A 27,424-nucleotide genomic window follows, 5' to 3' on the forward strand; every position below is an offset into this window, starting at 1 on the left:
CCAAGACAGAGGTTCTTTGTAAGCCATCTGGCTACCATGAGAGATTCATTCATGAGGCTATCAACATATACAAGCACAGACAATTTCAACCGAGAAGATGGATTCTGGCTTAGCAATCATTGGAAAGATTTGATAAACCATTTCAGGTCTTAATTGATTGTTCACGCTTACAGTGGCTTTCAGACATCATACATTAATTTTTCGTCTACCCCCTCCTCTTTTCAGAACATAGATGGACTAGTCCTAAATAAACTGCCAAATCGCTGTTTTAAAATAAATAAATTAATGCGGACCGACACACCTGATGACGACTGTTTGTGTTATGGTTGAAATGTCGTGAGAATTTTTATTTTATATATATATTTTATTATTTTATTGTTTCCCTTCAATGTGACTTTACCGACAGAGCTAAGAATATAATGTGTTTGTTGTATTGGTTTTGTGCTTTGCTGTATTTCCAATTAAGAATAACTATGTTCTTAAACTGCAGTTCACTCACAGTCCTGCCATGAGCCTTCTACTCATTGCAACTTTACAATATACTGTATAGTATAACCCCTGTTAACGACGGTAATTGGTTCCATGAAATTGGTCGTTAAGTGGTTTGGTCGTTGAGTATAGGAAATACACTTTAAAGGCTTAATTTTTTCCAATAGCATGGAAAGTTACCCTTTTTCACCCAAAAAAGTACTTTATAATATATAAACAATGGATATTAATACATGAAGATACTAACAACATTATAAACAATATCAAAATAAACATGGTTAATGAATGCATTAATTAATATTTACTGTACCTACAACAGCCCGTCGTTAAAAGGGGAATGGTCGGTAAGCGAACACATTGGGCTCTACGGAGGCCCATTGTTAAGCGATTAGTCGTTAATAGGGGTAGTCGTTAAGAGGGGTTCTACTATACACTGCAACGCGTATAACACGCATGCCTGTCAGTTACAACCTGTATTAATGTTAACCAAATAGGTCAACACTCACTTTTGTTTTACGTGTACTATTTTATTGTCTTCCTTATTACCTATTCTCCAATGGGAAGCTTGACGTTGCTTTATTACAACATGGCAGACATAAAAAAAACGCACAAATGTTAATTTGCTTCAGAGTGCAATAGTAAAAAAATATATTGACAAATTATGTTGTGTTACAAGCAACATTTTATTGTTAGGCATAATAAAACTGAAGCAATCTATGTACCTTAACAGAAGTAAAACATTTCAATGACACGGGTCTTTAACATGTAAAACAAAGATGAAAGTATGTCAACGTACTGTATACTTCAAATGTAAATGAGTTAAACAGCAATATATACACTGATTGTCTTCCTTATTGCAGCTAAGTAACTCGCCTGGCATTTCTTATTTCAAAAAAGGCAACCACTTTTGCGATACAGCTTTTTATCAAAGGTGGCCTTTGTCTCCCTATCCGCCATCATCAAATGACATCATTTAATTATTATTCCTCCGATATGCTACGTTTTAAGGAATCCAATAAAGATATGGGGAACACATCGCAGTCAACAAAAATACAAATATTTCAACGTGTTTTGCGCAAATTGTTTAATATGTAATTAGCAATATATATGATGGATATTGGCAGTGCACTGTTAATATTCTTTGCAGTTTCCATACTTTAATTCAGGATCCAATGAGACCTATATACAATTTCCATGCTAGTTCTGCTTTTGAGCCAATTTGCATGAGCAAGTGTGATATTTTATTCATTGCAAAAAGCTCTTTGCCATTTGAATACACAGTTGTAAATCTCTTACACATGACAAACAAAAAAAATATACAAAAATAAAATACCAATAACATACCAAAGATAAAATGACAACATACCAATAATCTTGCATGACTGCAAAGTGATAATGTAAAAGGCTAAAACTATGAAAAACATAAAAAACACAATTGATTTAACATTCATTAACAGTGAAATTATTACAGTGAATAACAGATTTTCTCCATACATTGTGCCTAAATGCAAAGTTATTTAGTGTACATATAGCATTTTTTTATCTAGCAGATGACTTAAAAATAATTCCAGCATTGCTTTAATCTTACAGTATTTCAAAGCATACACGTTTTTTTTTTATAATCACAATTCATGACTTCTCTTCCCTGGACTCTGAAGATGTATCTTCCCTTTTAATCATGAATTCGATCGGTACCGATGAAGATGAGAATTCGATCGGTACCGATGGAGATGAGAATTCGATCGGTACCGATGGAGATGAGAATTCGACCATTCCCTCTCGGATGACCGCTTCTGTTACTCTCTGTACCCTGCTTTCTGTTTTGACAGAGGAGGAATACTGGGTCCGTTGTTCGACTGTTGTTAACTTTGAACCCCCGTGAGTTGTTGTCGTGGACCCACTGCTTTGTGAAAATGTGTGGGCCTCCTTCTTTGTTTGTTCCGATCTCATTGTAGAAAATGCTATGGAGCCAGGCATTTGCATAGTGTAATGCCTCGACTCAAGATTCATACTCGCCTCATCGTGACCAATGAGTGTCCTGCTCTCAGCAGGTATATCTATGTCCCATTGCCTTGACGGAGTCCCCATTTCAGAGACATTAAAGGTGCCTTTGCTTGTTTGCTCAGTAACAGATACTGCCTGCTTTAAGAATTGAAAGTGCTCTGTAGATGAAGCTGTTGATTCTGTCACAGTACTGGATACTTTTTCTTTTACATTCAGAGCACTTGGCACAGATAAAGCCGTTTCTGGTTTTTCGACTAATACGGATTCAAATTCCCCAACATCTGACACTAATTCAGTTCTCGCCTTGGAGATCACAACACAGTCGGATGTATTAGCATCGGGGCCTTTCATGTGTACAGTTCTTTCTTTAATATCTATTTTTGTATGAGCAGCTGATGGGTCTACGGTCATGTCATCTGATTTCATGTCTATTGAACCTTGGAACATTTCCCCTGTAGATATTTTATGTAAGACATTTGGTGTAGGAGCACTTGTTGTAAAACCAAGTTTTGGAAGTTTAAATTTTGATTTCTTTCCCTTACTGTCTACACTTGACCTACTATCTTCAACAGATTGTACAGAGGCACTTTCTTCATCAGTTGCAATATATTGTTTCGACTGATCTTTAATTGTTGGTTCATCATCATCTTGTATCTTACTACTTAACTTTCCCAACTTTGGAAAACTTATTTTTCCATCTTTCACTTTCACATTTCTACCATCTAAAGTTACAGACACATCTTCTGAGCCAATGTCAGATAAATCTGCAGAGCTCAATGGTGCATCAAGTACAATTTTATCCACACAAAAATTATCCAATGATGCATCACTGACCTCTGGCATTCCTATTTCGACTGCTTTTCCACCAGTCTTTGGGAATTTAATTTTTGGCATCTTCGGTTTGCTTTCATCACCTTTACCATCAACACATGCAGAGTCAAATTTAACGTTGTGTCCTTCAACAGTTATATATTCTTTTTGTCCATGGACATTCACGTCACTTTTCAGATTTGGGTCTTTTATCACATGCTCGAATTCATGGGATGACATTTTCAGGGCAGATGTGTGCATTTTTTGACCAGAAATTCCAATTGTAGGCATTTTAATTCGGGGTTTTTTAATCTCTTCAGAACTCCCAATTTTAATATATTGTTCATCGATGGTATATTGTGTCTCTTGAACTTTAATATCACCTATTATGGGTTTTAAAATATTCCCGACATCTGTGAGTTTTGTACCTTTCAGAGAAATGTCAATATCTGGTGTATGACTTTTTGGTTCTCCAACTTGTATTTTGTTTATGCCTTTTTCATCAGAAATGTGTTTTACATAAGGCCCTGTTATTTTGCTACTCCCTTTAAATGCATTGAAGCTCATGTCTCGATCAGGTGCTGCAATGTCAATGTCAGATTTTGGCAATGTAATATCTATATCAGGTCCATGTATTTTTGGTCCTGTGACACCAAATCTAGATGTTACTTTGTGAATATTATACGTGTCATCTGTAATTACGGTGTCAAGACCTAAGCCTTTAAAGCTTAACTCAGAATGAGGGAGTGTTGTATTTTCTTCTGGTTTTTGCATGTAAGTATCTGCTTCACCTTTTCCTTTTGGAGATTTAAGATCAATGCTTATATCTGGAGCATAGATTTTAGGTCCTGAAATATTAAGTGTTGGCAATTTAAATTTCTGTCCCTTTCCCTCAATATCCTGCCTTTCATAATCCACAACCGGGCCAGCTACCTTAATATCTCCTTGAGAAGATTTAAGATTCACATCCAAGTTAGGGAGCGCTGTGTCAATTTTTGATTTTGGTAGGGAAATATCTACATCTGGGGCGTGAATTTTTGGACCAGAAATGTCAAACGATGGCACGTGCACTTTTGGAATTTTAAATTTTTCTCCAGAGATTTCAATATCAAGAGCTGCTTCTTCAGCATTGAAATCTAGATTTTTACCTCTGTCACTCTCTCTTGCAGGAAGGGAACTGCTTTTTACTTTAATGTCTGGTTTATGTATTTTGGGCCCTGAAAATTTTACATCTGGCATGCTTAGTTTAAATTTCTTTCCTTTCATATCAGAATGTTGCAATTCTTCATCTGGACCAGATACATTCACATCTCTAGCAGGTAGATTTGAATGAGCTTCATGTTCAGGAAGTATGTCAATATCACCCTTTTGCAATTCCACATCCACATCTGGTGATTTCACAGTGGGAGATGAAATACTAAATTTAGGAAGCTTTACTCTCGGCATTTTATGCTTCCCTTTGATTCCTTGCACTTCCACATCTGAACCTATTTTAGGAATTTCAGTGGTAGGCGCTTGAACGTTACCTTCTAAATTTGGTGTTGAAACGCTACCTTTAGAGTTAAAGTGAGGATCTTTCAGGTCAAAATTAATATCAGGGGCATGAATCTTTGGTCCAGATAGGTGTAAGTCTGGCATTTTAATGTTTAATCGTTTAGTTTTAACACCTGGTCCTTCTAGGCTAGTATCTGTTAGATTAACATCGGTTGCACTGCTATCAAGTGTGATGTCATGTGTAAGCACACTAAGGTCTGTCTTGGGTAAAGTAACATCTACATTAGAACCTTTTAGTTTTGGGCCAGTAATTCCAAATTGGGTTTTTTTCAATTTGTGCATTTTAAACTTTCCATCTGGACTTTCGGTATGAATATCAGACCCTTCAGCACCAAAGTCCAGATGTAGCTCTTTCATATCTCCCTGGGAAGTGGGTAAAGAACCTCCCTTAGATTTAAGTTTTGGTCCTTTGGTATCTAACTTATGCAATTTAGGTCCTGAAAAGTGCACATCCGGCAAGCTCAATTTAAATTTCTTACCTTTAATATCAGGTACTTCACGTGTAAAATCTGGCACAGTAACATTCAAATCTGCATCTGGAACTGTTACCTTGGCATCAATGTCAACATTGGTTGCTGCAGTGTCACCTTTTGGTAAAGAAACATCCAAATTGAGGTCTGGCCCTGTAATGTCACCTTCTACTTTGGGTGTTGAAATGTCTCCTTTAGTTTTAAAATGGGGAGCTTTGAAGTCAAGGCTAACATCGGGTCCATGCATTTTGGGTCCAGAGATATGGAATTCTGGCATTTTTAGTTTGAAGCCTTTCCCACGTGCATCAGGACCAGAAAGATTTAGATCGGGTGCATCAAGATCCACTTTCACGTCAGGAGCACTGACATCTAACTGGACATCAGGTAGAGAAACATCAATATCTGCCTTCGGCACAGTGGCATTCAAGTCTATGTCGGAACCGGTTAGTTTTGGGCCGGAGATTCCAAACTTGGGCATTTTGAATTTGGGCATTTTCAACTTTCCATCGGGGCCTTCCACATCTGGACCTTCAACACTTACATCCACATCTGGCCCTTTAAATTCACCTTCAAGTTTAGGTAGGGAGTCACCTTTTCCTTTCAGTTTTGGAGCTTTTATGTCAAAGTTAATGTCTGGTTTGTGTATCTTGGGTCCTGAGAAGTGCACATCTGGCATTCCGAATTTGAACTTTTTGCCTTTGATATCAGGCCCTTCCAGATCTACATCGGGCCCTGTCAGATTCAAATCTAATTCTGGAACCTTAACCTGGGCATCAAATTCAGAAGTGGGTACTCCAATGTTTCCTTTTGGCAAAGAAACATCCAAATCATGGTCCGGACCTTGAATGTCACCTTCTAGTTTTGGTGGTGAAATGCCTCCTTTAGTTTTAAAATGGGGAGCTTTGAAGTCAAGGCTGATATCGGGTCCATGCATTTTGGGTCCAGAGATATGGAATTCTGGCATTTTTAGTTTGAAGCCTTTCCCACGTGCATCAGGACCAGAAAGATTTAGATCGGGTGCATCAAGATCCACTTTCACGTCAGGAGCACTGACATCTAACTGGGCATCAGGTAGAGAAACATCAATATCTGCCTTCGGCACAGTGGCACCTTCTAGTTTGGGCGTTGAAATGCCTCCTTTAGTTTTGAAGTGGGGAGCTTTGAAGTCAAGGCTGACATCGGGTCCATGCATTTTGGGTCCAGAGATATGGAATTCTGGCAATTTTAGTTTGAAGCCTTTCCCACGTGCATCAGGACCAGAAAGATTTAGATCAGGTGCTTCAAGATCGACCTTCACTTCAGGAGCGTTGACATCTAACTGGGCATCAGGTAGAGAAACATCAATATCTGCATTCGGCACAGTGGCATTCAAGTCTATGTCAGAACCGGTTAGTTTTGGGCCGGAGATTCCAAACTTGGGCATTTTGAATTTGGGCATTTTCAACTTTCCATCGGGGCCTTCCACATCTGGACCTTCAACACTTACATCCACATCTGGCCCTTTAAATTCACCTTCAAGTTTAGGTAGGGAGTCACCTTTTCCTTTCAGTTTTGGAGCTTTTATGTCAAAGTTAATGTCTGGTTTGTGTATCTTGGGTCCTGAGAAGTGCACATCTGGCATTCCGAATTTGAACTTTTTGCCTTTGATATCAGGCCCTTCCAGATCTACATCAGGCCCTGTCAGATTCAAATCTACTTCGGGAACCTTAACCTTGGCATCAAATTCAGAAGTGGGTACTCCAATGTCTCCTTTTGGCAAAGAAACATCCAAATCAAGGTCCGGACCTTGAATGTCACCTTCTAGTTTGGGCGTTGAAATGCCCCCTTTAGTTTTGAAGTGGGGAGCTTTGAAGTCAAGGCTGACATCGGGTGCATGCATTTTGGGTCCAGAGATATGAAAATCTGGCATTTTTAGTTTGAAGCCTTTCCCATGTGCATCAGAACCAGAAACATTAAGATCGGGTGCATCAAGATCGACCTTCACTTCAGGAGCACTGACATCTAACTGGGCATCAGGTAGAGAAACATCAATATCTGCCTTCGGCACAGTGGCATTCAAGTCTATGTCGGAACCGGTTAGTTTTGGGCCGGAGATTCCAAACTTGGGCATTTTGAATTTGGGCATTTTCAACTTTCCATCGGGGCCTTCCACATCTGGACCTTCAACACTTACATCCACATCTGGCCCTTTAAATTCACCTTCAAGTTTAGGTAGGGAGTCACCTTTTCCTTTCAGTTTTGGAGCTTTTATGTCAAAGTTAATGTCTGGTTTGTGTATCTTGGGTCCTGAGAAGTGCACATCTGGCATTCCGAATTTGAACTTTTTGCCTTTGATATCAGGCCCTTCCAGATCTACATCGGGCCCTGTCAGATTCAAATCTACTTCTGGAACCTTAACCTTGGCATCAAATTCAGAAGTAGGTATTCCAATGTCTCCTTTTGGCAAAGAAACATCCAAATCAAGGTCCGGACCTTGAATGTCACCTTCTAGTTTGGGTGTTGAAATTCCTCCTTTAGTTTTGAAGTGGGGAGCTTTGAAGTCAAGGCTGACATCGGGTGCATGCATTTTGGGTCCAGAGATATGAAAATCTGGCATTTTTAGTTTGAAGCCTTTCCCATGTGCATCAGGACCAGAAATATTAAGATCGGGTGCATCAAGATCGACCTTCACTTCAGGAGCGCTGACATCTAACTGGGCATCAGGTAGAGAAACATCAATATCTGTCTTCGGCACAGTGGCATTCAAGTCTATGTCGGAACCGGTTAGTTTTGGGCCGGAGATTCCAAACTTGGGCATTTTGAATTTGGGCATTTTCAACTTTCCATCGGGGCCTTCCACATCTGGACCTTCAACACTTACATCCACATCTGGCCCTTTAAATTCACCTTCAAGTTTAGGTAGGGAGTCACCTTTTCCTTTCAGTTTTGGAGCTTTTATGTCAAAGTTAATGTCTGGTTTGTGTATCTTGGGTCCTGAGAAGTGCACATCTGGCATTCCGAATTTGAACTTTGTGCCTTTGATATCAGGCCCTTCCAGATCTACATCGGGCCCTGTCAGATTCAAATCTACTTCGGGAACCTTAACCTTGGCATCAAATTCAGAAGTGGGTACTCCAATGTCTCCTTTTGGCAAAGAAACATCCAAATCAAGGTCCGGACCTTGAATGTCACCTTCTAGTTTGGGCGTTGACATGCCCCCTTTCGTTTTGAAGTGGGGAGCTTTGAAGTCAAGGCTGACATCGGGTGCATGCATTTTAGGTCCAGAGATATGAAAATCTGGCATTTTTAGTTTGAAGCCTTTCCCATGTGCATCAGGACCAGAAACATTAAGATCGGGTGCATCAAGATCGACCTTCACTTCAGGAGCACTGACATCTAACTGGGCATCAGGTAGAGAAACATCAATATCTGCCTTCGGCACAGTGGCATTCAAGTCTATGTCGGAACCGGTTAGTTTTGGGCCGGAGATTCCAAACTTGGGCATTTTGAATTTGGGCATTTTCAACTTTCCATCGGGGCCTTCCACATCTGGACCTTCAACACTTACATCCACATCTGGCCCTTTAAATTCACCTTCAAGTTTAGGTAGGGAGTCACCTTTTCCTTTCAGTTTTGGAGCTTTTATGTCAAAGTTAATGTCTGGTTTGTGTATCTTGGGTCCTGAGAAGTGCACATCTGGCATTCCGAATTTGAACTTTTTGCCTTTGATATCAGGCCCTTCCAGATCTACATCGGGCCCTGTCAGATTCAAATCTACTTCTGGAACCTTAACCTTGGCATCAAATTCAGAAGTAGGTATTCCAATGTCTCCTTTTGGCAAAGAAACATCCAAATCAAGGTCCGGACCTTGAATGTCACCTTCTAGTTTGGGTGTTGAAATTCCTCCTTTAGTTTTGAAGTGGGGAGCTTTGAAGTCAAGGCTGACATCGGGTGCATGCATTTTGGGTCCAGAGATATGAAAATCTGGCATTTTTAGTTTGAAGCCTTTCCCATGTGCATCAGGACCAGAAACATTAAGATCGGGTGCATCAAGATCGACCTTCACTTCAGGAGCGCTGACATCTAACTGGGCATCAGGGAGAGAAACATCAATATCTGCCTTCGGCACAGTGGCATTCAAGTCTATGTCGGAACCGGTTAGTTTTGGGCCGGAGATTCCAAACTTGGGCATTTTGAATTTGGGCATTTTCAACTTTCCATCGGGGCCTTCCACATCTGGACCTTCAACACTTACATCCACATCTGGCCCTTTAAATTCACCTTCAAGTTTAGGTAGGGAGTCACCTTTTCCTTTCAGTTTTGGAGCTTTTATGTCAAAGTTAATGTCTGGTTTGTGTATCTTGGGTCCTGAGAAGTGCACATCTGGCATTCCGAATTTGAACTTTTTGCCTTTGATATCAGGCCCTTCCAGATCTACATCGGGCCCTCTCAGATTCAAATCTACTTCGGGAACCTTAACCTTGGCATCAAATTCAGAAGTGGGTACTCCAATGTCTCCTTTTGGCAAATAAACATCCAAATCAAGGTCCGGACCTTGAATGTCACCTTCTAGTTTGGGCGTTGAAATGCCCCCTTTCGTTTTGAAGTGGGGAGCTTTGAAGTCAAGGCTGACATCGGGTGCATGCATTTTGGGTCCAGAGATATGAAAATCTGGCATTTTTAGTTTGAAGCCTTTCCCATGTGCATCAGGACCAGAAACATTAAGATCGGGTGCATCAAGATCGACCTTCACTTCAGGAGCACTGACAGCTAACTGGGCATCAGGTAGAGAAACATCAATATCTGCCTTCGGCACAGTGGCATTCAAGTCTATGTCGGAACCGGTTAGTTTTGGGCCGGAGATTCCAAACTTGGGCATTTTGAATTTGGGCATTTTCAACTTTCCATCGGGGCCTTCCACATCTGGACCTTCAACACTTACATCCACATCTGGCCCTTTAAATTCACCTTCAAGTTTAGGTAGGGAGTCACCTTTTCCTTTCAGTTTTGTAGCTTTTATGTCAAAGTTAATGTCTGGTTTGTGTATCTTGGGTCCTGAGAAGTGCACATCTGGCATTCCGAATTTGAACTTTTTGCCTTTGATATCAGGCCCTTCCAGATCTACATCGGGCCCTGTCAGATTCAAATCTACTTCTGGAACCTTAACCTTGGCATCAAATTCAGAAGTGGGTACTCCAATGTCTCCTTTTGGCAAAGAAACATCCAAATCAAGGTCCGGACCTTGAATGTCACCTTCTAGTTTGGGCGTTGAAATGCCCCCTTTAGTTTTGAAGTGGGGAGCTTTGAAGTCAAGGCTGACATCGGGTGCATGCATTTTGGGTCCAGAGATATGAAAATCTGGCATTTTTAGTTTGAAGCCTTTCCCATGTGCATCAGGACCAGAAACATTAAGATCGGGTGCATCAAGATCGACCTTCACTTCAGGAGCACTGACATCTAACTGGGCATCAGGTAGAGAAACATCAATATCTGCCTTCGGCACAGTGGCATTCAAGTCTATGTCGGAACCGGTTAGTTTTGGGCCGGAGATTCCAAACTTGGGCATTTTGAATTTGGGCATTTTCAACTTTCCATCAGGGCCTTCCACATCTGGACCTTCAACACTTACATCCACATCTGGCCCTTTAAATTCACCTTCAAGTTTAGGTAGGGAGTCACCTTTTCCTTTCAGTTTTGGAGCTTTTATGTCAAAGTTAATGTCTGGTTTGTGTATCTTGGGTCCTGAGAAGTGCACATCTGGCATTCCGAATTTGAACTTTTTGCCTTTGATATCAGGCCCTTCCAGATCTACATCAGGCCCTGTCAGATTCAAATCTACTTCTGGAACCTTAACCTTGGCATTAAATTCAGAAGTGGGTATTCCAATGTCTCCTTTTGGCAAAGAAACATCCAAATCAAGGTCCGGACCTTGAAAGTCACCTTCTAGTTTGGGTGTTGAAATTCCTCCTTTAGTTTTGAAGTGGGGAGCTTTGAAGTCAAGGCTGACATCGGGTGCATGCATTTTGGGTCCAGAGATATGAAAATCTGGCATTTTTAGTTTGAAGCCTTTCCCATGTGCATCAGGACCAGAAACATTAAGATCGGGTGCATCAAGATCGACCTTCACTTCAGGAGCACTGACATCTAACTGGGCATCAGGTAGAGAAACATCAATATCTGCCTTCGGCACAGTGGCATTCAAGTCTATGTCGGAACCGGTTAGTTTTGGGCCGGAGATTCCAAACTTGGGCATTTTGAATTTGGGCATTTTCAACTTTCCATCAGGGCCTTCCACATCTGGACCTTCAACACTTACATCCACATCTGGCCCTTTAAATTCACCTTCAAGTTTAGGTAGGGAGTCACCTTTTCCTTTCAGTTTTGGAGCTTTTATGTCAAAGTTAATATCTGGTTTGTGTATCTTGGGTCCTGAGAAGTGCACATCTGGCATTCCGAATTTGAACTTTTTGCCTTTGATATCAGGCCCTTCCAGATCTACATCGGGCCCTGTCAGATTCAAATCTACTTCTGGAACCTTAACCTTGGCATCAAATTCAGAAGTGGGTACTCCAATGTCTCCTTTTGGCAAAGAAACATCCAAATCAAGGTCCGGACCTTGAATGTCACCTTCTAGTTTGGGCGTTGAAATGCCCCCTTTCGTTTTGAAGTGGGGAGCTTTGAAGTCAAGGCTGACATCGGGTGCATGCATTTTTGGTCCAGAGATATGAAAATCTGGCATTTTTAGCTTGAAGCCTTTCCCATGTGCATCAGGACCAGAAACATTAAGATCGGGTGCATCAAGATCGACCTTCACTTCAGGAGCACTGACATCTAACTGGGCATCAGGTAGAGAAACATCAATATCTGCCTTCGGCACAGTGGCATTCAAGTCTATGTCGGAACCGGTTAGTTTTGGGCCGGAGATTCCAAACTTGGGCATTTTGAATTTGGGCATTTTCAACTTTCCATCGGGGCCTTCCACATCTGGACCTTCAACACTTACATCCACATCTGGCCCTTTAAATTCACCTTCAAGTTTAGGTAGGGAGTCACCTTTTCCTTTCAGTTTTGGAGCTTTTATGTCAAAGTTAATATCTGGTTTGTGTATCTTGGGTCCTGAGAAGTGCACATCTGGCATTCCGAATTTGAACTTTTTGCCTTTGATATCAGGCCCTTCCAGATCTACATCGGGCCCTGTCAGATTCAAATCTACTTCTGGAACCTTAACCTTGGCATCAAATTCAGAAGTGGGTATTCCAATGTCTACTTTTGGCAAAGAAACATCCAAATCAAGGTCCGGACCTTGAATGTCACCTTCTAGTTTGGGTGTTGAAATGCCTCCTTTAGTTTTGAAGTGGGGAGCTTTGAAGTCAAGGCTGACATCGGGTGCATGCATTTTGGGTCCAGAGATATGAAAATCTGGCATTTTTAGTTTGAAGCCTTTCCCATGTGCATCAGGACCAGAAACATTAAGATCGGGTGCATCAAGATCGACCTTCACTTCAGGAGCGCTGACATCTAACTGGGCATCAGGTAGAGAAACATCAATATCTGCCTTCGGCACAGTGGCATTCAAGTCTATGTCGGAACCGGTTAGTTTTGGGCCGGAGATCCCAAACTTGGGCATTTTGAATTTGGGCATTTTCAACTTTCCATCGGGGCCTTCCACATCTGGACCTTCAACACTTACATCCACATCTGGCCCTTTAAATTCACCTTCAAGTTTAGGTAGGGAGTCACCTTTTCCTTTCAGTTTTGGAGCTTTTATGTCAAAGTTAATATCTGGTTTGTGTATCTTGGGTCCTGAGAAGTGCACATCTGGCATTCCGAATTTGAACTTTTTGCCTTTGATATCAGGCCCTTCCAGATCTACATCGGGCCCTGTCAGATTCAAATCTACTTCTGGAACCTTAACCTTGGCATCAAATTCAGAAGTGGGTACTCCAATGTCTCCTTTTGGCAAAGAAACATCCAAATCAAGGTCCGGACCTTGAATGTCACCTTCTAGTTTGGGTGTTGAAATTCCTCCTTTAGTTTTGAAGTGGGGAGCTTTGAAGTCAAGGCTGACATCGGGTGCATGCATTTTGGGTCCAGAGATATGAAAATCTGGCATTTTTAGTTTGAAGCCTTTCCCATGTGCATCAGGACCAGAAACATTAAGATCGGGTGCATCAAGATCGACCTTCACTTCAGGAGCACTGACATCTAACTGGGCATCAGGTAGAGAAACATCAGTATCTGCCTTCGGCACAGTGGCATTCAAGTCTATGTCGGAACCGGTTAGTTTTGGGCCGGAGATTCCAAACTTGGGCATTTTGAATTTGGGCATTTTCAACTTTCCATCGGGACCTTCCACATCTGGACCTTCAACACTTACATCCACATCTGGCCCTTTAAATTCACCTTCAAGTTTAGGTAGGGAGTCACCTTTTCCTTTCAGTTTTGGAGCTTTTATATCAAAGTTAATGTCTGGTTTGTGTATCTTGGGTCCTGAGAAGTGCACATCTGGCATTCCGAATTTGAACTTTTTGCCTTTGATATCAGGCCCTTCCAGATCTACATCGGGCCCTGTCAGATTCAAATCTACTTCGGGAACCTTAACCTTGGCATCAAATTCAGAAGTGGGTATTCCAATGTCTCCTTTTGGCAAAGAAACATCCAAATCAAGGTCTGGACCTTGAATGTCACCTTCTAGTTTGGGCGTTGAAATGCCCCCTTTAGTTTTGAAGTGGGGAGCTTTGAAGTCAAGGCTGACATCGGGTGCATGCATTTTGGGTCCAGAGATATGAAAATCTGGCATTTTTAGTTTGAAGCCTTTCCCATGTGCATCAGGACCAGAAACATTAAGATCGGGTGCATCAAGATCGACCTTCACTTCAGGAGCACTGACAGCTAACTGGGCATCAGGTAGAGAAACATCAATATCTGCCTTCGGCACAGTGGCATTCAAGTCTATGTCGGAACCGGTTAGTTTTGGGCCGGAGATCCCAAACTTGGGCATTTTGAATTTGGGCATTTTCAACTTTCCATCGGGGCCTTCCACATCTGGACCTTCAACACTTACATCCACATCTGGCCCTTTAAATTCACCTTCAAGTTTAGGTAGGGAGTCACCTTTTCCTTTCAGTTTTGGAGCTTTTATGTCAAAGTTAATATCTGGTTTGTGTATCTTGGGTCCTGAGAAGTGCACATCTGGCATTCCGAATTTGAACTTTTTGCCTTTGATATCAGGCCCTTCCAGATCTACATCGGGCCCTGTCAGATTCAAATCTACTTCTGGAACCTTAACCTTGGCATCAAATTCAGAAGTGGGTACTCCAATGTCTCCTTTTGGCAAAGAAACATCCAAATCAAGGTCCGGACCTTGAATGTCACCTTCTAGTTTGGGTGTTGAAATTCCTCCTTTAGTTTTGAAGTGGGGAGCTTTGAAGTCAAGGCTGACATCGGGTGCATGCATTTTGGGTCCAGAGATATGAAAATCTGGCATTTTTAGTTTGAAGCCTTTCCCATGTGCATCAGGACCAGAAACATTAAGATCGGGTGCATCAAGATCGACCTTCACTTCAGGAGCACTGACATCTAACTGGGCATCAGGTAGAGAAACATCAATATCTGCCTTCGGCACAGTGGCATTCAAGTCTATGTCGGAACCGGTTAGTTTTGGGCCGGAGATTCCAAACTTGGGCATTTTGAATTTGGGCATTTTCAACTTTCCATCGGGACCTTCCACATCTGGACCTTCAACACTTACATCCACATCTGGCCCTTTAAATTCACCTTCAAGTTTAGGTAGGGAGTCACCTTTTCCTTTCAGTTTTGGAGCTTTTATATCAAAGTTAATGTCTGGTTTGTGTATCTTGGGTCCTGAGAAGTGCACATCTGGCATTCCGAATTTAAACTTTTTGCCTTTGATATCAGGCCCTTCCAGATCTACATCGGGCCCTGTCAGATTCAAATCTACTTCGGGAACCTTAACCTTGGCATCAAATTCAGAAGTGGGTATTCCAATGTCTCCTTTTGGCAAAGAAACATCCAAATCAAGGTCTGGACCTTGAATGTCACCTTCTAGTTTGGGCGTTGAAATGCCCCCTTTAGTTTTGAAGTGGGGAGCTTTGAAGTCAAGGCTGACATCGGGTGCATGCATTTTGGGTCCAGAGATATGAAAATCTGGCATTTTTAGTTTGAAGCCTTTCCCATGTGCATCAGGACCAGAAACATTAAGATCGGGTGCATCAAGATCGACCTTCACTTCAGGAGCGCTGACATCTAACTGGGCATCAGGTAGAGAAACATCAATATCTGCCTTCGGCACAGTGGCATTCAAGTCTATGTCGGAACCGGTTAGTTTTGGGCCGGAGATCCCAAACTTGGGCATTTTGAATTTGGGCATTTTCAACTTTCCATCGGGGCCTTCCACATCTGGACCTTCAACACTTACATCCACATCTGGCCCTTTAAATTCACCTTCAAGTTTAGGTAGGGAGTCACCTTTTCCTTTCAGTTTTGGAGCTTTTATGTCAAAGTTAATATCTGGTTTGTGTATCTTGGGTCCTGAGAAGTGCACATCTGGCATTCCGAATTTGAACTTTTTGCCTTTGATATCAGGCCCTTCCAGATCTACATCGGGCCCTGTCAGATTCAAATCTACTTCTGGAACCTTAACCTTGGCATCAAATTCAGAAGTGGGTACTCCAATGTCTCCTTTTGGCAAAGAAACATCCAAATCAAGGTCCGGACCTTGAATGTCACCTTCTAGTTTGGGTGTTGAAATTCCTCCTTTAGTTTTGAAGTGGGGAGCTTTGAAGTCAAGGCTGACATCGGGTGCATGCATTTTGGGTCCAGAGATATGAAAATCTGGCATTTTTAGTTTGAAGCCTTTCCCATGTGCATCAGGACCAGAAACATTAAGATCGGGTGCATCAAGATCGACCTTCACTTCAGGAGCACTGACATCTAACTGGGCATCAGGTAGAGAAACATCAATATCTGCCTTCGGCACAGTGGCATTCAAGTCTATGTCGGAACCGGTTAGTTTTGGGCCGGAGATTCCAAACTTGGGCATTTTGAATTTGGGCATTTTCAACTTTCCATCGGGACCTTCCACATCTGCACCTTCAACACTTACATCCACATCTGGCCCTTTAAATTCACCTTCAAGTTTAGGTAGGGAGTCACCTTTTCCTTTCAGTTTTGGAGCTTTTATATCAAAGTTAATGTCTGGTTTGTGTATCTTGGGTCCTGAGAAGTGCACATCTGGCATTCCGAATTTGAACTTTTTGCCTTTGATATCAGGCCCTTCCAGATCTACATCGGGCCCTGTCAGATTCAAATCTACTTCGGGAACCTTAACCTTGGCATCAAATTCAGAAGTGGGTATTCCAATGTCTCCTTTTGGCAAAGAAACATCCAAATCAAGGTCTGGACCTTGAATGTCACCTTCTAGTTTGGGCGTTGAAATGCCCCCTTTAGTTTTGAAGTGGGGAGCTTTGAAGTCAAGGCTGACATCGGGTGCATGCATTTTGGGTCCAGAGATATGAAAATCTGGCATTTTTAGTTTGAAGCCTTTCCCATGTGCATCAGGACCAGAAACATTAAGATCGGGTGCATCAAGATCGACCTTCACTTCAGGAGCACTGACATCTAACTGGGCATCAGGTAGAGAAACATCAATATCTGCCTTCGGCACAGTGGCATTCAAGTCTATGTCGGAACCGGTTAGTTTTGGGCCGGAGATTCCAAACTTGGGCATTTTGAATTTGGGCATTTTCAACTTTCCATCGGGACCTTCCACATCTGGACCTTCAACACTTACATCCACATCTGGCCCTTTAAATTCACCTTCAAGTTTAGGTAGGGAATCACCTTTTCCTTTCAGTTTTGGAGCTTTTATATCAAAGTTAATGTCTGGTTTGTGTATCTTGGGTCCTGAGAAGTGCACATCTGGCATTCCGAATTTGAACTTTTTGCCTTTGATATCAGGCCCTTCCAGATCTACATCGGGCCCTGTCAGATTCAAATCTACTTCGGGAACCTTAACCTTGGCATCAAATTCAGAAGTGGGTATTCCAATGTCTCCTTTTGGCAAAGAAACATCCAAATCAAGGTCTGGACCTTGAATGTCACCTTCTAGTTTGGGCGTTGAAATGCCCCCTTTAGTTTTGAAGTGGGGAGCTTTGAAGTCAAGGCTGACATCGGGTGCATGCATGTTGGGTCCAGAGATATGAAAATCTGGCATTTTTAGTTTGAAGCCTTTCCCATGTGCATCAGGACCAGAAACATTAAGATCGGGTGCATCAAGATCGACCTTCACTTCAGGAGCACTGACATCTAACTGGGCATCAGGTAGAGAAACATCAATATCTGCCTTCGGCACAGTGGCATTCAAGTCTATGTCGGAACCGGTTAGTTTTGGGCCGGAGATTCCAAACTTGGGCATTTTGAATTTGGGCATTTTCAACTTTCCATCGGGACCTTCCACATCCGGACCTTCAACACTTACATCCACATCTGGCCCTTTAAATTCACCTTCAAGTTTAGGTAGGGAGTCACCTTTTCCTTTCAGTTTTGGAGCCTTTATGTCAAAGTTAATGTCTGGTTTGTGTATCTTGGGTCCTGAGAAGTGCACATCTGGCATTCCGAATTTGAACTTTTTGCCTTTGATATCAGGCCCTTCCAGATCTACATCGGGCCCTGTCAGATTCAAATCTACTTCTGGAACCTTAACCTTGGCATCAAATTCAGAAGTGGGTACTCCAATGTCTCCTTTTGGCAAAGAAACATCCAAATCAAGGTCCGGACCTTGAATGTCACCTTCTAGTTTGGGCGTTGAAATGCCCCCTTTAGTTTTGAAGTGGGGAGCTTTGAAGTCAAGGCTGACATCGGGTGCATGCATTTTGGATCCAGAGATATGAAAATCTGGCATTTTTAGTTTGAAGCCTTTCCCATGTGCATCAGGACCAGAAACATTAAGATCGGGTGCATCAAGATCGACCTTCACTTCAGGAGCACTGACATCTAACTGGGCATCAGGTAGAGAAACATCAATATCTGCCTTCGGCACAGTGGCATTCAAGTCTATGTCGGAACCGGTTAGTTTTGGGCCGGAGATTCCAAACTTGGGCATTTTGAATTTGGGCATTTTCAACTTTCCATCGGGGCCTTCCACATCTGGACCTTCAACACTTACATCCACATCTGGCCCTTTAAATTCACCTTCAAGTTTAGGTAGGGAGTCACCTTTTCCTTTCAGTTTTGGAGCTTTTATGTCAAAGTTAATGTCTGGTTTGTGTATCTTGGGTCCTGAGAAGTGCACATCTGGCATTCCGAATTTGAACTTTTTGCCTTTGATATCAGGCCCTTCCAGATCTACATCGGGCCCTGTCAGATTCAAATCTACTTCGGGAACCTTATCCTTGGCATCAAATTCAGAAGTGGGTACTCCAATGTCTCCTTTTGGCAAAGAAACATCCAAATCAAGGTCCGGACCTTGAATGTCACCTTCTAGTTTGGGCGTTGAAATGCCCCCTTTAGTTTTGAAGTGGGGAGCTTTGAAGTCAAGGCTGACATCGGGTGCATGCATTTTGGGTCCAGAGATATGAAAATCTGGCATTTTTAGTTTGAAGCCTTTCCCATGTGCATCAGGACCAGAAACATTAAGATCGGGTGCATCAATATCGACCTTCACTTCAGGAGCGCTGACATCTAACTGGGCATCAGGTAGAGAAACATCAATATCTGCCTTCGGCACAGTGGCATTCAAGTCTATGTCGGAACCGGTTAGTTTTGGGCCGGAGATTCCAAACTTGGGCATTTTGAATTTGGGCATTTTCAACTTTCCATCGGGGCCTTCCACATCTGGACCTTCAACACTTACATCCACATCTGGCCCTTTAAATTCACCTTCAAGTTTAGGTAGGGAGTCACCTTTTCCTTTCAGTTTTGGAGCTTTTATGTCAAAGTTAATGTCTGGTTTGTGTATCTTGGGTCCTGAGAAGTGCACATCTGGCATTCCGAATTTGAACTTTTTGCCTTTGATATCAGGCCCTTCCAGATCTACATCGGGCCCTGTCAGATTCAAATCTACTTCGGGAACCTTTACCTTGGCATCAAATTCAGAAGTGGGTACTCCAAATTCTCCTTTTGGCAAAGAAACATCCAAATCAAGGTCCGGACCTTGAATGTCACCTTCTAGTTTGGGCGTTGAAATGCCCCCTTTCGTTTTGAAGTGGGGAGCTTTGAAGTCAAGGCTGACATCGGGTGCATGCATTTTGGGTCCAGAGATATGAAAATCTGGCATTTTTAGTTTGAAGCCTTTCCCATGTGCATCAGGACCAGAAACATTAAGATCGGGTGCATCAATATCGACCTTCACTTCAGGAGCACTGACATCTAACTGGGCATCAGGTAGAGAAACATCAATATCTGCCTTCGGCACAGTGGCATTCAAGTCTATGTCGGAACCGGTTAGTTTTGGGCCGGAGATTCCAAACTTGGGCATTTTGAATTTGGGCATTTTCAACTTTCCATCGGGGCCTTCCACATCTGGACCTTCAACACTTACATCCACATCTGGCCCTTTAAATTCACCTTCAAGTTTAGGTAGGGAGTCACCTTTTCCTTTCAGTTTTGGAGCTTTTATGTCAAAGTTAATGTCTGGTTTGTGTATCTTGGGTCCTGAGAAGTGCACATCTGGCATTCCGAATTTGAACTTTTTGCCTTTGATATCAGGCCCTTCCAGATCTACATCGGGCCCTGTCAGATTCAAATCTACTTCAGGAACCTTAACCTTGGCATCAAATTCAGAAGTGGGTACTCCAAATTCTCCTTTTGGCAAAGAAACATCCAAATCAAGGTCCGGACCTTGAATGTCACCTTCTAGTTTGGGCGTTGAAATGCCCCCTTTAGTTTTGAAGTGGGGAGCTTTGAAGTCAAGGCTGACATCGGGTGCATGCATTTTGGGTCCAGAGATATGAAAATCTGGCATTTTTAGTTTGAAGCCTTTCCCATGTGCATCAGGACCAGAAACATTAAGATCGGGTGCATCAAGATCGACCTTCACTTCAGGAGCACTGACATCTAACTGGGCATTAGGTAGAGAAACATCAATATCTGCCTTCGGCACAGTGGCATTCAAGTCTATGTCGGAACCGGTTAGTTTTGGGCCGGAGATTCCAAACTTGGGCATTTTGAATTTGGGCATTTTCAACTTTCCATCGGGGCCTTCCACATCTGGACCTTCAACACTTACATCCACATCTGGCCCTTTAAATTCACCTTCAAGTTTAGGTAGGGAGTCACCTTTTCCTTTCAGTTTTGGAGCTTTTATGTCAAAGTTAATGTCTGGTTTGTGTATCTTGGGTCCTGAGAAGTGCACATCTGGCATTCCGAATTTGAACTTTTTGCCTTTGATATCAGGCCCTTCCAGATCTACATCGGGCCCTGTCAGATTCAAATCTACTTCGGGAACCTTTACCTTGGCATCAAATTCAGAAGTGGGTACTCCAAATTCTCCTTTTGGCAAAGAAACATCCAAATCAAGGTCCGGACCTTGAATGTCACCTTCTAGTTTGGGCGTTGAAATGCCCCCTTTCGTTTTGAAGTGGGGAGCTTTGAAGTCAAGGCTGACATCGGGTGCATGCATTTTGGGTCCAGAGATATGAAAATCTGGCATTTTTAGTTTGAAGCCTTTCCCATGTGCATCAGGACCAGAAACATTAAGATCGGGTGCATCAAGATCGACCTTCACTTCAGGAGCACTGACATCTAACTGGGCATCAGGTAGAGAAACATCAATATCTGCCTTCGGCACAGTGGCATTCAAGTCTATGTCGGAACCGGTTAGTTTTGGGCCGGAGATTCCAAACTTGGGCATTTTGAATTTGGGCATTTTCAACTTTCCATCGGGGCCTTCCACATCTGGACCTTCAACACTTACATCCACATCTGGCCCTTTAAATTCACCTTCAAGTTTAGGTAGGGAGTCACCTTTTCCTTTCAGTTTTGGAGCTTTTATGTCAAAGTTAATGTCTGGTTTGTGTATCTTGGGTCCTGAGAAGTGCACATCTGGCATTCCGAATTTGAACTTTTTGCCTTTGATATCAGGCCCTTCCAGATCTACATCGGGCCCTGTCAGATTCAAATCTACTTCAGGAACCTTAACCTTGGCATCAAATTCAGAAGTGGGTACTCCAAATTCTCCTTTTGGCAAAGAAACATCCAAATCAAGGTCCGGACCTTGAATGTCACCTTCTAGTTTGGGCGTTGAAATGCCCCCTTTAGTTTTGAAGTGGGGAGCTTTGAAGTCAAGGCTGACATCGGGTGCATGCATTTTGGGTCCAGAGATATGAAAATCTGGCATTTTTAGTTTGAAGCCTTTCCCATGTGCATCAGGACCAGAAACATTAAGATCGGGTGCATCAAAATCAACCTTCACTTCAGGAGCACTGACATCTAACTGGGCATCAGGTAGAGAAACATCAATATCTGCCTTCGGCACAGTGGCATTCAAGTCTATGTCGGAACCGGTTAGTTTTGGGCCGGAGATTCCAAACTTGGGCATTTTGAATTTGGGCATTTTCAACTTTCCATCGGGGCCTTCCACATCTGGACCTTCAACACTTACATCCACATCTGGCCCTTTAAATTCACCTTCAAGTTTAGGTAGGGAGTCACCTTTTCCTTTCAGTTTTGGAGCTTTTATGTCAAAGTTAATGTCTGGTTTGTGTATCTTGGGTCCTGAGAAGTGCACATCTGGCATTCCAAATTTGAACTTTTTGCCTTTGATATCAGGCCCTTCCAGATCTACATCGGGCCCTGTCAGATTCAAATCTACTTCTGGAACCTTAACCTTGGCATCAAATTCAGAAGTGGGTACTCCAATGTCTCCTTTTGGCAAAGAAACATCCAAATCAAGGTCCGGACCTTGAATGTCACCTTCTAGTTTGGGTGTTGAAATTCCTCCTTTAGTTTTGAAGTGGGGAGCTTTGAAGTCAAGGCTGACATCGGGTGCATGCATTTTGGTTCCAGAGATATGAAAATCTGGCATTTTTAGTTTGAAGCCTTTCCCATGTGCATCAGGACCAGAAACATTTAGATCGGGTGCATCAAGATCGACCTTCACTTCAGGAGCACTGACATCTAACTGGGCATCAGGTAGAGAAACATCAATATCTGCCTTTGGCACAGGGGCATTCAAGTCTATGTCGGAACCGGTTAGTTTTGGGCCGGAGATTCCAAACTTGGGCATTTTGAATTTGGGCATTTTCAACTTTCCATCGGGACCTTCCACATCTGGACCTTCAACACTTACATCCACATCTGGCCCTTTAAATTCACCTTCAAGTTTAAGTAGGGAGTCACCTTTTCCTTTCAGTTTTGGAGCTTTTATGTCAAAGTTAATGTCTGGTTTGTGTATCTTGGGTCCTGAGAAGTGCACATCTGGCATTCCGAATTTGAACTTTTTGCCTTTGATATCAGGCCCTTCCAGATCTACATCGGGCCCTGTCAGATTCAAATCTACTTCTGGAACCTTAACCTCGGCATCAAATTCAGAAGTGGGTATTCCAATGTCTCCTTTTGGCAAAGAAACATCTACATCAAGGTCCGGACCTTGAATGTCACCTTCTAGTTTGGGCGTTGCAATGCCTCCTTTAGTTTTGAAGTGGGGAGCTTTGAAGTCGAGGCTGACATCGGGTGCATGCATTTTGGGTCCAGAGATATGAAAATCTGGCATTTTTAGTTTGAAGCCTTTCCCATGTGCATCAGGACCAGAAACATTTAGATCAGGTGCATCAAGATCGACCTTCACTTCAGGAGCACTGACATCTAACTGGGCATCAGGTAGAGAAACATCAATATCTGCCTTTGGCACAGGGGCATTCAAGTCTATGTCGGAACCGGTTAGTTTTGGGCCGGAGATTCCAAACTTGGGCATTTTGAATTTGGGCATTTTCAACTTTCCATCGGGACCTTCCACATCTGGACCTTCAACACTTACATCCACATCTGGCCCTTTAAATTCACCTTCAAGTTTAAGTAGGGAGTCACCTTTTCCTTTCAGTTTTGGAGCTTTTATGTCAAAGTTAATGTCTGGTTTGTGTATCTTGGGTCCTGAGAAGTGCACATCTGGCATTCCGAATTTGAACTTTTTGCCTTTGATATCAGGCCCTTCCAGATCTACATCGGGCCCTGTCAGATTCAAATCTACTTCTGGAACCTTAACCTCGGCATCAAATTCAGAAGTGGGTATTCCAATGTCTCCTTTTGGCAAAGAAACATCTACATCAAGGTCCGGACCTTGAATGTCACCTTCTAGTTTGGGCGTTGCAATGCCTCCTTTAGTTTTGAAGTGGGGAGCTTTGAAGTCGAGGCTGACATCGGGTGCATGCATTTTGGGTCCAGAGATATGAAAATCTGGCATTTTTAGTTTGAAGCCTTTCCCATGTAAATCAGGACCAGAAACATTAAGATCGGGTGCATCAAGATCGACCTTCACTTCAGGAGCGCTGACATCTAACTGGGCATCAGTTAGAGAAACATCAATATCTGCCTTCGGCACAGTGGCATTCAAGTCTATGTCGGAACCGGTTAGTTTTGGGCCGGAGATTCCAAACTTAGGCATTTTGAATTTGGGCATTTTCAACTTTCCATCGGGGCCTTCCACATCTGGACCTTCAACACTTACATCCACATCTGGCCCTTTAAATTCACCTTCAAGTTTAGGTAGGGAATCACCTTTTCCTTTCAGTTTTGGAGCTTTTATGTCAAAGTTAATGTCTGGTTTGTGTATCTTGGGTCCTGAGAAGTGCACATCTGGCATTCCGAATTTGAACTTTTTGCCTTTGATATCAGGCCCTTCCAGATCTACATCGGGCCCTGTCAGATTCAAATCTACTTCTGGAACCTTAACCTTGGCATCAAATTCAGAAGTGGGTACTCCAATGTCTACAGCATCATTTGGACCTTTGATGTCACCCTCAGGTTTAGTTAGATAGCTATCTCTGGTTTTAAGTTTTGGAGCCTGTATGTCAAGTGTTATGTCTGGTTTATGCAACTTAGGCCCAGAGAAGTGCAAATCTGGCATACCTATTTTGAATTTCCTTCCTTCTCTTTCTATGTTTGGATCAGCAATCGCAACTTTAAGATTTTGCGCATTTGCATCGAATTCCATTTCAGGTACTGACCTATCAACATCAACATTTGGAAGCATACTGTCCAAATCCATTTCAGAATCTTTTATATTTCGACCAGACATTCCAACTTTAGGCATTTTAAAATTTGGCATTTTAAATTTCTTGTCTGCCCCTTCTATATCTCTGATTGGGGTTTCAGCATTTATATCTACATTAGGGCCTTTAATGTTACCCTCTACATTCGGTGAAAAATCATCTTTGGTTTTAAAATGTGGAGGCTTGAAGTCTATTCCTACATGTGGTGTATTTACCTTTGGTGCTGAAATATTAAACTTGGGCTTTTTAAATTTTAAACCCTTATGTTCCATATCAAGTTCAACATCCAAGCCACCTACATCCACATCAGGAGGATTAGCAGAAATCTCAAGATCAGGCTCATTTATTTCAATTTCAGGCTTTGATAACATTGCATCTTCATCTATATCACTACCTTTGAACTTCTGACCAGACATGCCAAATTTTGGCATTTTAAATTTTGGCATTTTAAACTTACCTTCAGGCCCTTCTACGTCAACATTGGGTATATCAGTACCAAATTCCACATAAGGTCCTTTCTTGTCCCCTTCCAGAGTAGGAACAGAAATATCAGTTTCAGGTTCTTTAAAGTCAAGGCTAACATAAGGTGCTTGTATCTTGGGCCCAGATAAGTGAACATCTGGCATTTTCAATTTGAACCCTTTGCCATCAATTTCAGACCCTTTTTGAGAAACATGAGGTGATTCCACATTAATGTCAGCTTTGGGCACTTTTTCTTTAAGATGAGGAATTGGAGAAATGTCAACATCAGTCAGTGGCACTTTTACATCAATATTTGTGTCGGTACTTTTTAATTTAGGTGCAGATATATCTATTTTGGGCATTTTTATATTTGGCATATGAAACTTGCCTTCAGGAGCTTCAATATTTGCATCTGATCCTTTTGATGTTCTGAAGTCCACGTGCGAGTCTTTATAATCGGCTTCAAGTTTTGGTGTAGAGGCATCTGTTTTAGCTTTAAAATGTGGTGCTTTAAAATCAAAGCTGACATCTGGTGCATTAATCTTTGGAGCTGAAACATTAAATTTGGGCATTTTAAATTTACTTCCTCTCCCATCTGTTTCTGAATCTTCTAAGTTCATGTATGGATTGTGAACATCAATATTCCCTTTAGGTGCATTTATGTCAAGTTCAACATCGGGTGCGGAAATATTAACATTTGCCTTGGGAAGATTAATGTTGGGCAGATTAACATCAACATCAATGTCAGAACCTTTAATACCAGGACCTGAAAGACCGATCTTTGGCATTTTGAATTGTGGCATTTTAAACCTTCCTTCTGGACCTTCTATATTTACATCTGGACCTGCAGCATCAATTCCAACTTTTGGGCTTTTGATGTCACTCCCTATTTCTATTGGTACTTTTGGTACAGTCATGTCCACATCTGTTTGGGGGAATTTCTCTTTTATGCTAACTTTAGCAGTTGGAAAACTCGAGTCTACATTTATTTCAGAATCTTTTAGGCATGGACCACTAATTCCAAATTTAGGTATTTTAAACTTTCCATCTGGACCTTTAATATCGATGCCCGAGGTATCTGCACCAAATTCAACTCTTGGCCCCGTTATGCCACTCTGCAGATAAATGTCATCCGCTTTGTACTCTGGTGCATTAAGATCAATATTGGTATCTGGTGCATCAATCTTAGGCCCAGATATATGGAAATGTGGCATTTTGAGTTTAGTTTCTCTACTATGTATTTTAAATCCTTTGATGTCTACTTCTTCAACATATTTTGTTTCTGTTCTAAGTTTAGAAGTGGATTTTTCAACAGTGTATATTGGTGAAACCATACCTGTGTCTTTGAGCTCAGGTCCTAAAGTGTCAACATCTGTCATTTTTATTGCAGCACCTGAAGTTATTGAATATTCCCCATCTTGAATTGGTTTTGGTAGTGATACACCCCCTTCTATAGTTGTGATTGAAGGCCCAACTACATTTACTTTGGAAGTGCTAGCTTCTGGCATGTTGAAATGTGTTCCAAATCCATCTTTAACATTAACATCAACATCTGTAGAAATGTCTAGTTTAGGTGCACAAATCTCAGTTTTTGATGTGCTGTCATCAATATTTAGATCAGTTGTTTGGATGCTGAATTTTGGGAATTTTATTACTGGCATTACAGGTTTGCCTCCTTGATCTTCAAATCCCACATCAGATTTATCAGTGGCAATACCAACATTTATATCACCTTGGAATGTCGGATCTTTCATATCTTTCACACCAATATCTGTCCCAGAAACATTAGGCATAGTGATTTGATATTTTGGCATTTTTAATTGAAAGCCTTTTGCTTTTCCACCTGGGAATTCTACCCCACCGTCCTTTTTTGGTAGAGTAGTATCAAGATCAATTTCAGTGCAAGGTACGTGCACAGAAGGCATTTCTACTTTGGCATCTGCTCCCTTTACCATCAAACCAGGGACATCAGAAATTTGTTTAAATTCTCCCTGCAATTCTCCCCCAGTGGGGTCTGCTCCTGCATGCTTTGGTGATGTTACGTCATAACTGGCTTTGTGAGTTTTAGTTTTTGATCCCCCAAAATGTATCCGTGGCATTTTTAACTTGATTTTTCTCCCTTTTCCTCTCGGAGAGTCACCTTCAACAAAATGGGCCTCACCTCCGGCCTCATTTTGGGGTTGAAGTTCCTCGTCGTATTCGGAGCTGCTCTTTGAGAATCTGAGGCTGCTCGACTTTTGTGGCTTTTTAATTTTCGGAAGTTTCAGCATCGACAGCTCCACGTCCGGAATTTCGGGTGACTTCATCTCGGAGTCTTCTCCCGACACATTTTCATTTGCCTTCGCCCTCTTTTTGTGTTTCTTTGAATGTATGTCTCCTTGACCAGTCTGTTAAAAAAACACAAAACAGTGTACAGTTGTACCTACAGGA

General features: G+C 42.1%; 1 protein-coding gene across 6 annotated transcripts in view; it reads right to left on the reverse strand.

The window, feature by feature from the left end:
* Positions 1-1,148: 1,148 nt before the first annotated feature.
* LOC116947892 (neuroblast differentiation-associated protein AHNAK-like) overlaps positions 1,149-27,424 on the reverse strand; it is a 112,656-nt gene continuing 86,380 nt past the window's right edge. For 2 of the 6 annotated variants that reach the window (XM_032964168.2, XM_032964169.2), the window contains one exon: positions 1,149-27,381. In XM_032964168.2, the coding sequence (XP_032820059.2) occupies positions 2,119-27,381 (25,263 nt within the window). In that variant the 3' untranslated portion in view covers positions 1,149-2,118. The remainder of the gene's footprint in view (positions 27,382-27,424) is intronic. The other 4 variants (XM_076071137.1, XM_076071135.1, XM_076071136.1 and 1 more) reach the window with 4 other exon arrangements.

The sequence above is a fragment of the Petromyzon marinus genome, chromosome 31, assembly GCF_048934315.1.
Source record: "Petromyzon marinus isolate PM22_M1 ecotype Great Lakes invasive population chromosome 31, UKy_Petmar_22M1.pri1.0, whole genome shotgun sequence".
NCBI classification, from domain to species: domain Eukaryota; kingdom Metazoa; phylum Chordata; class Hyperoartia; order Petromyzontiformes; family Petromyzontidae; genus Petromyzon; species Petromyzon marinus.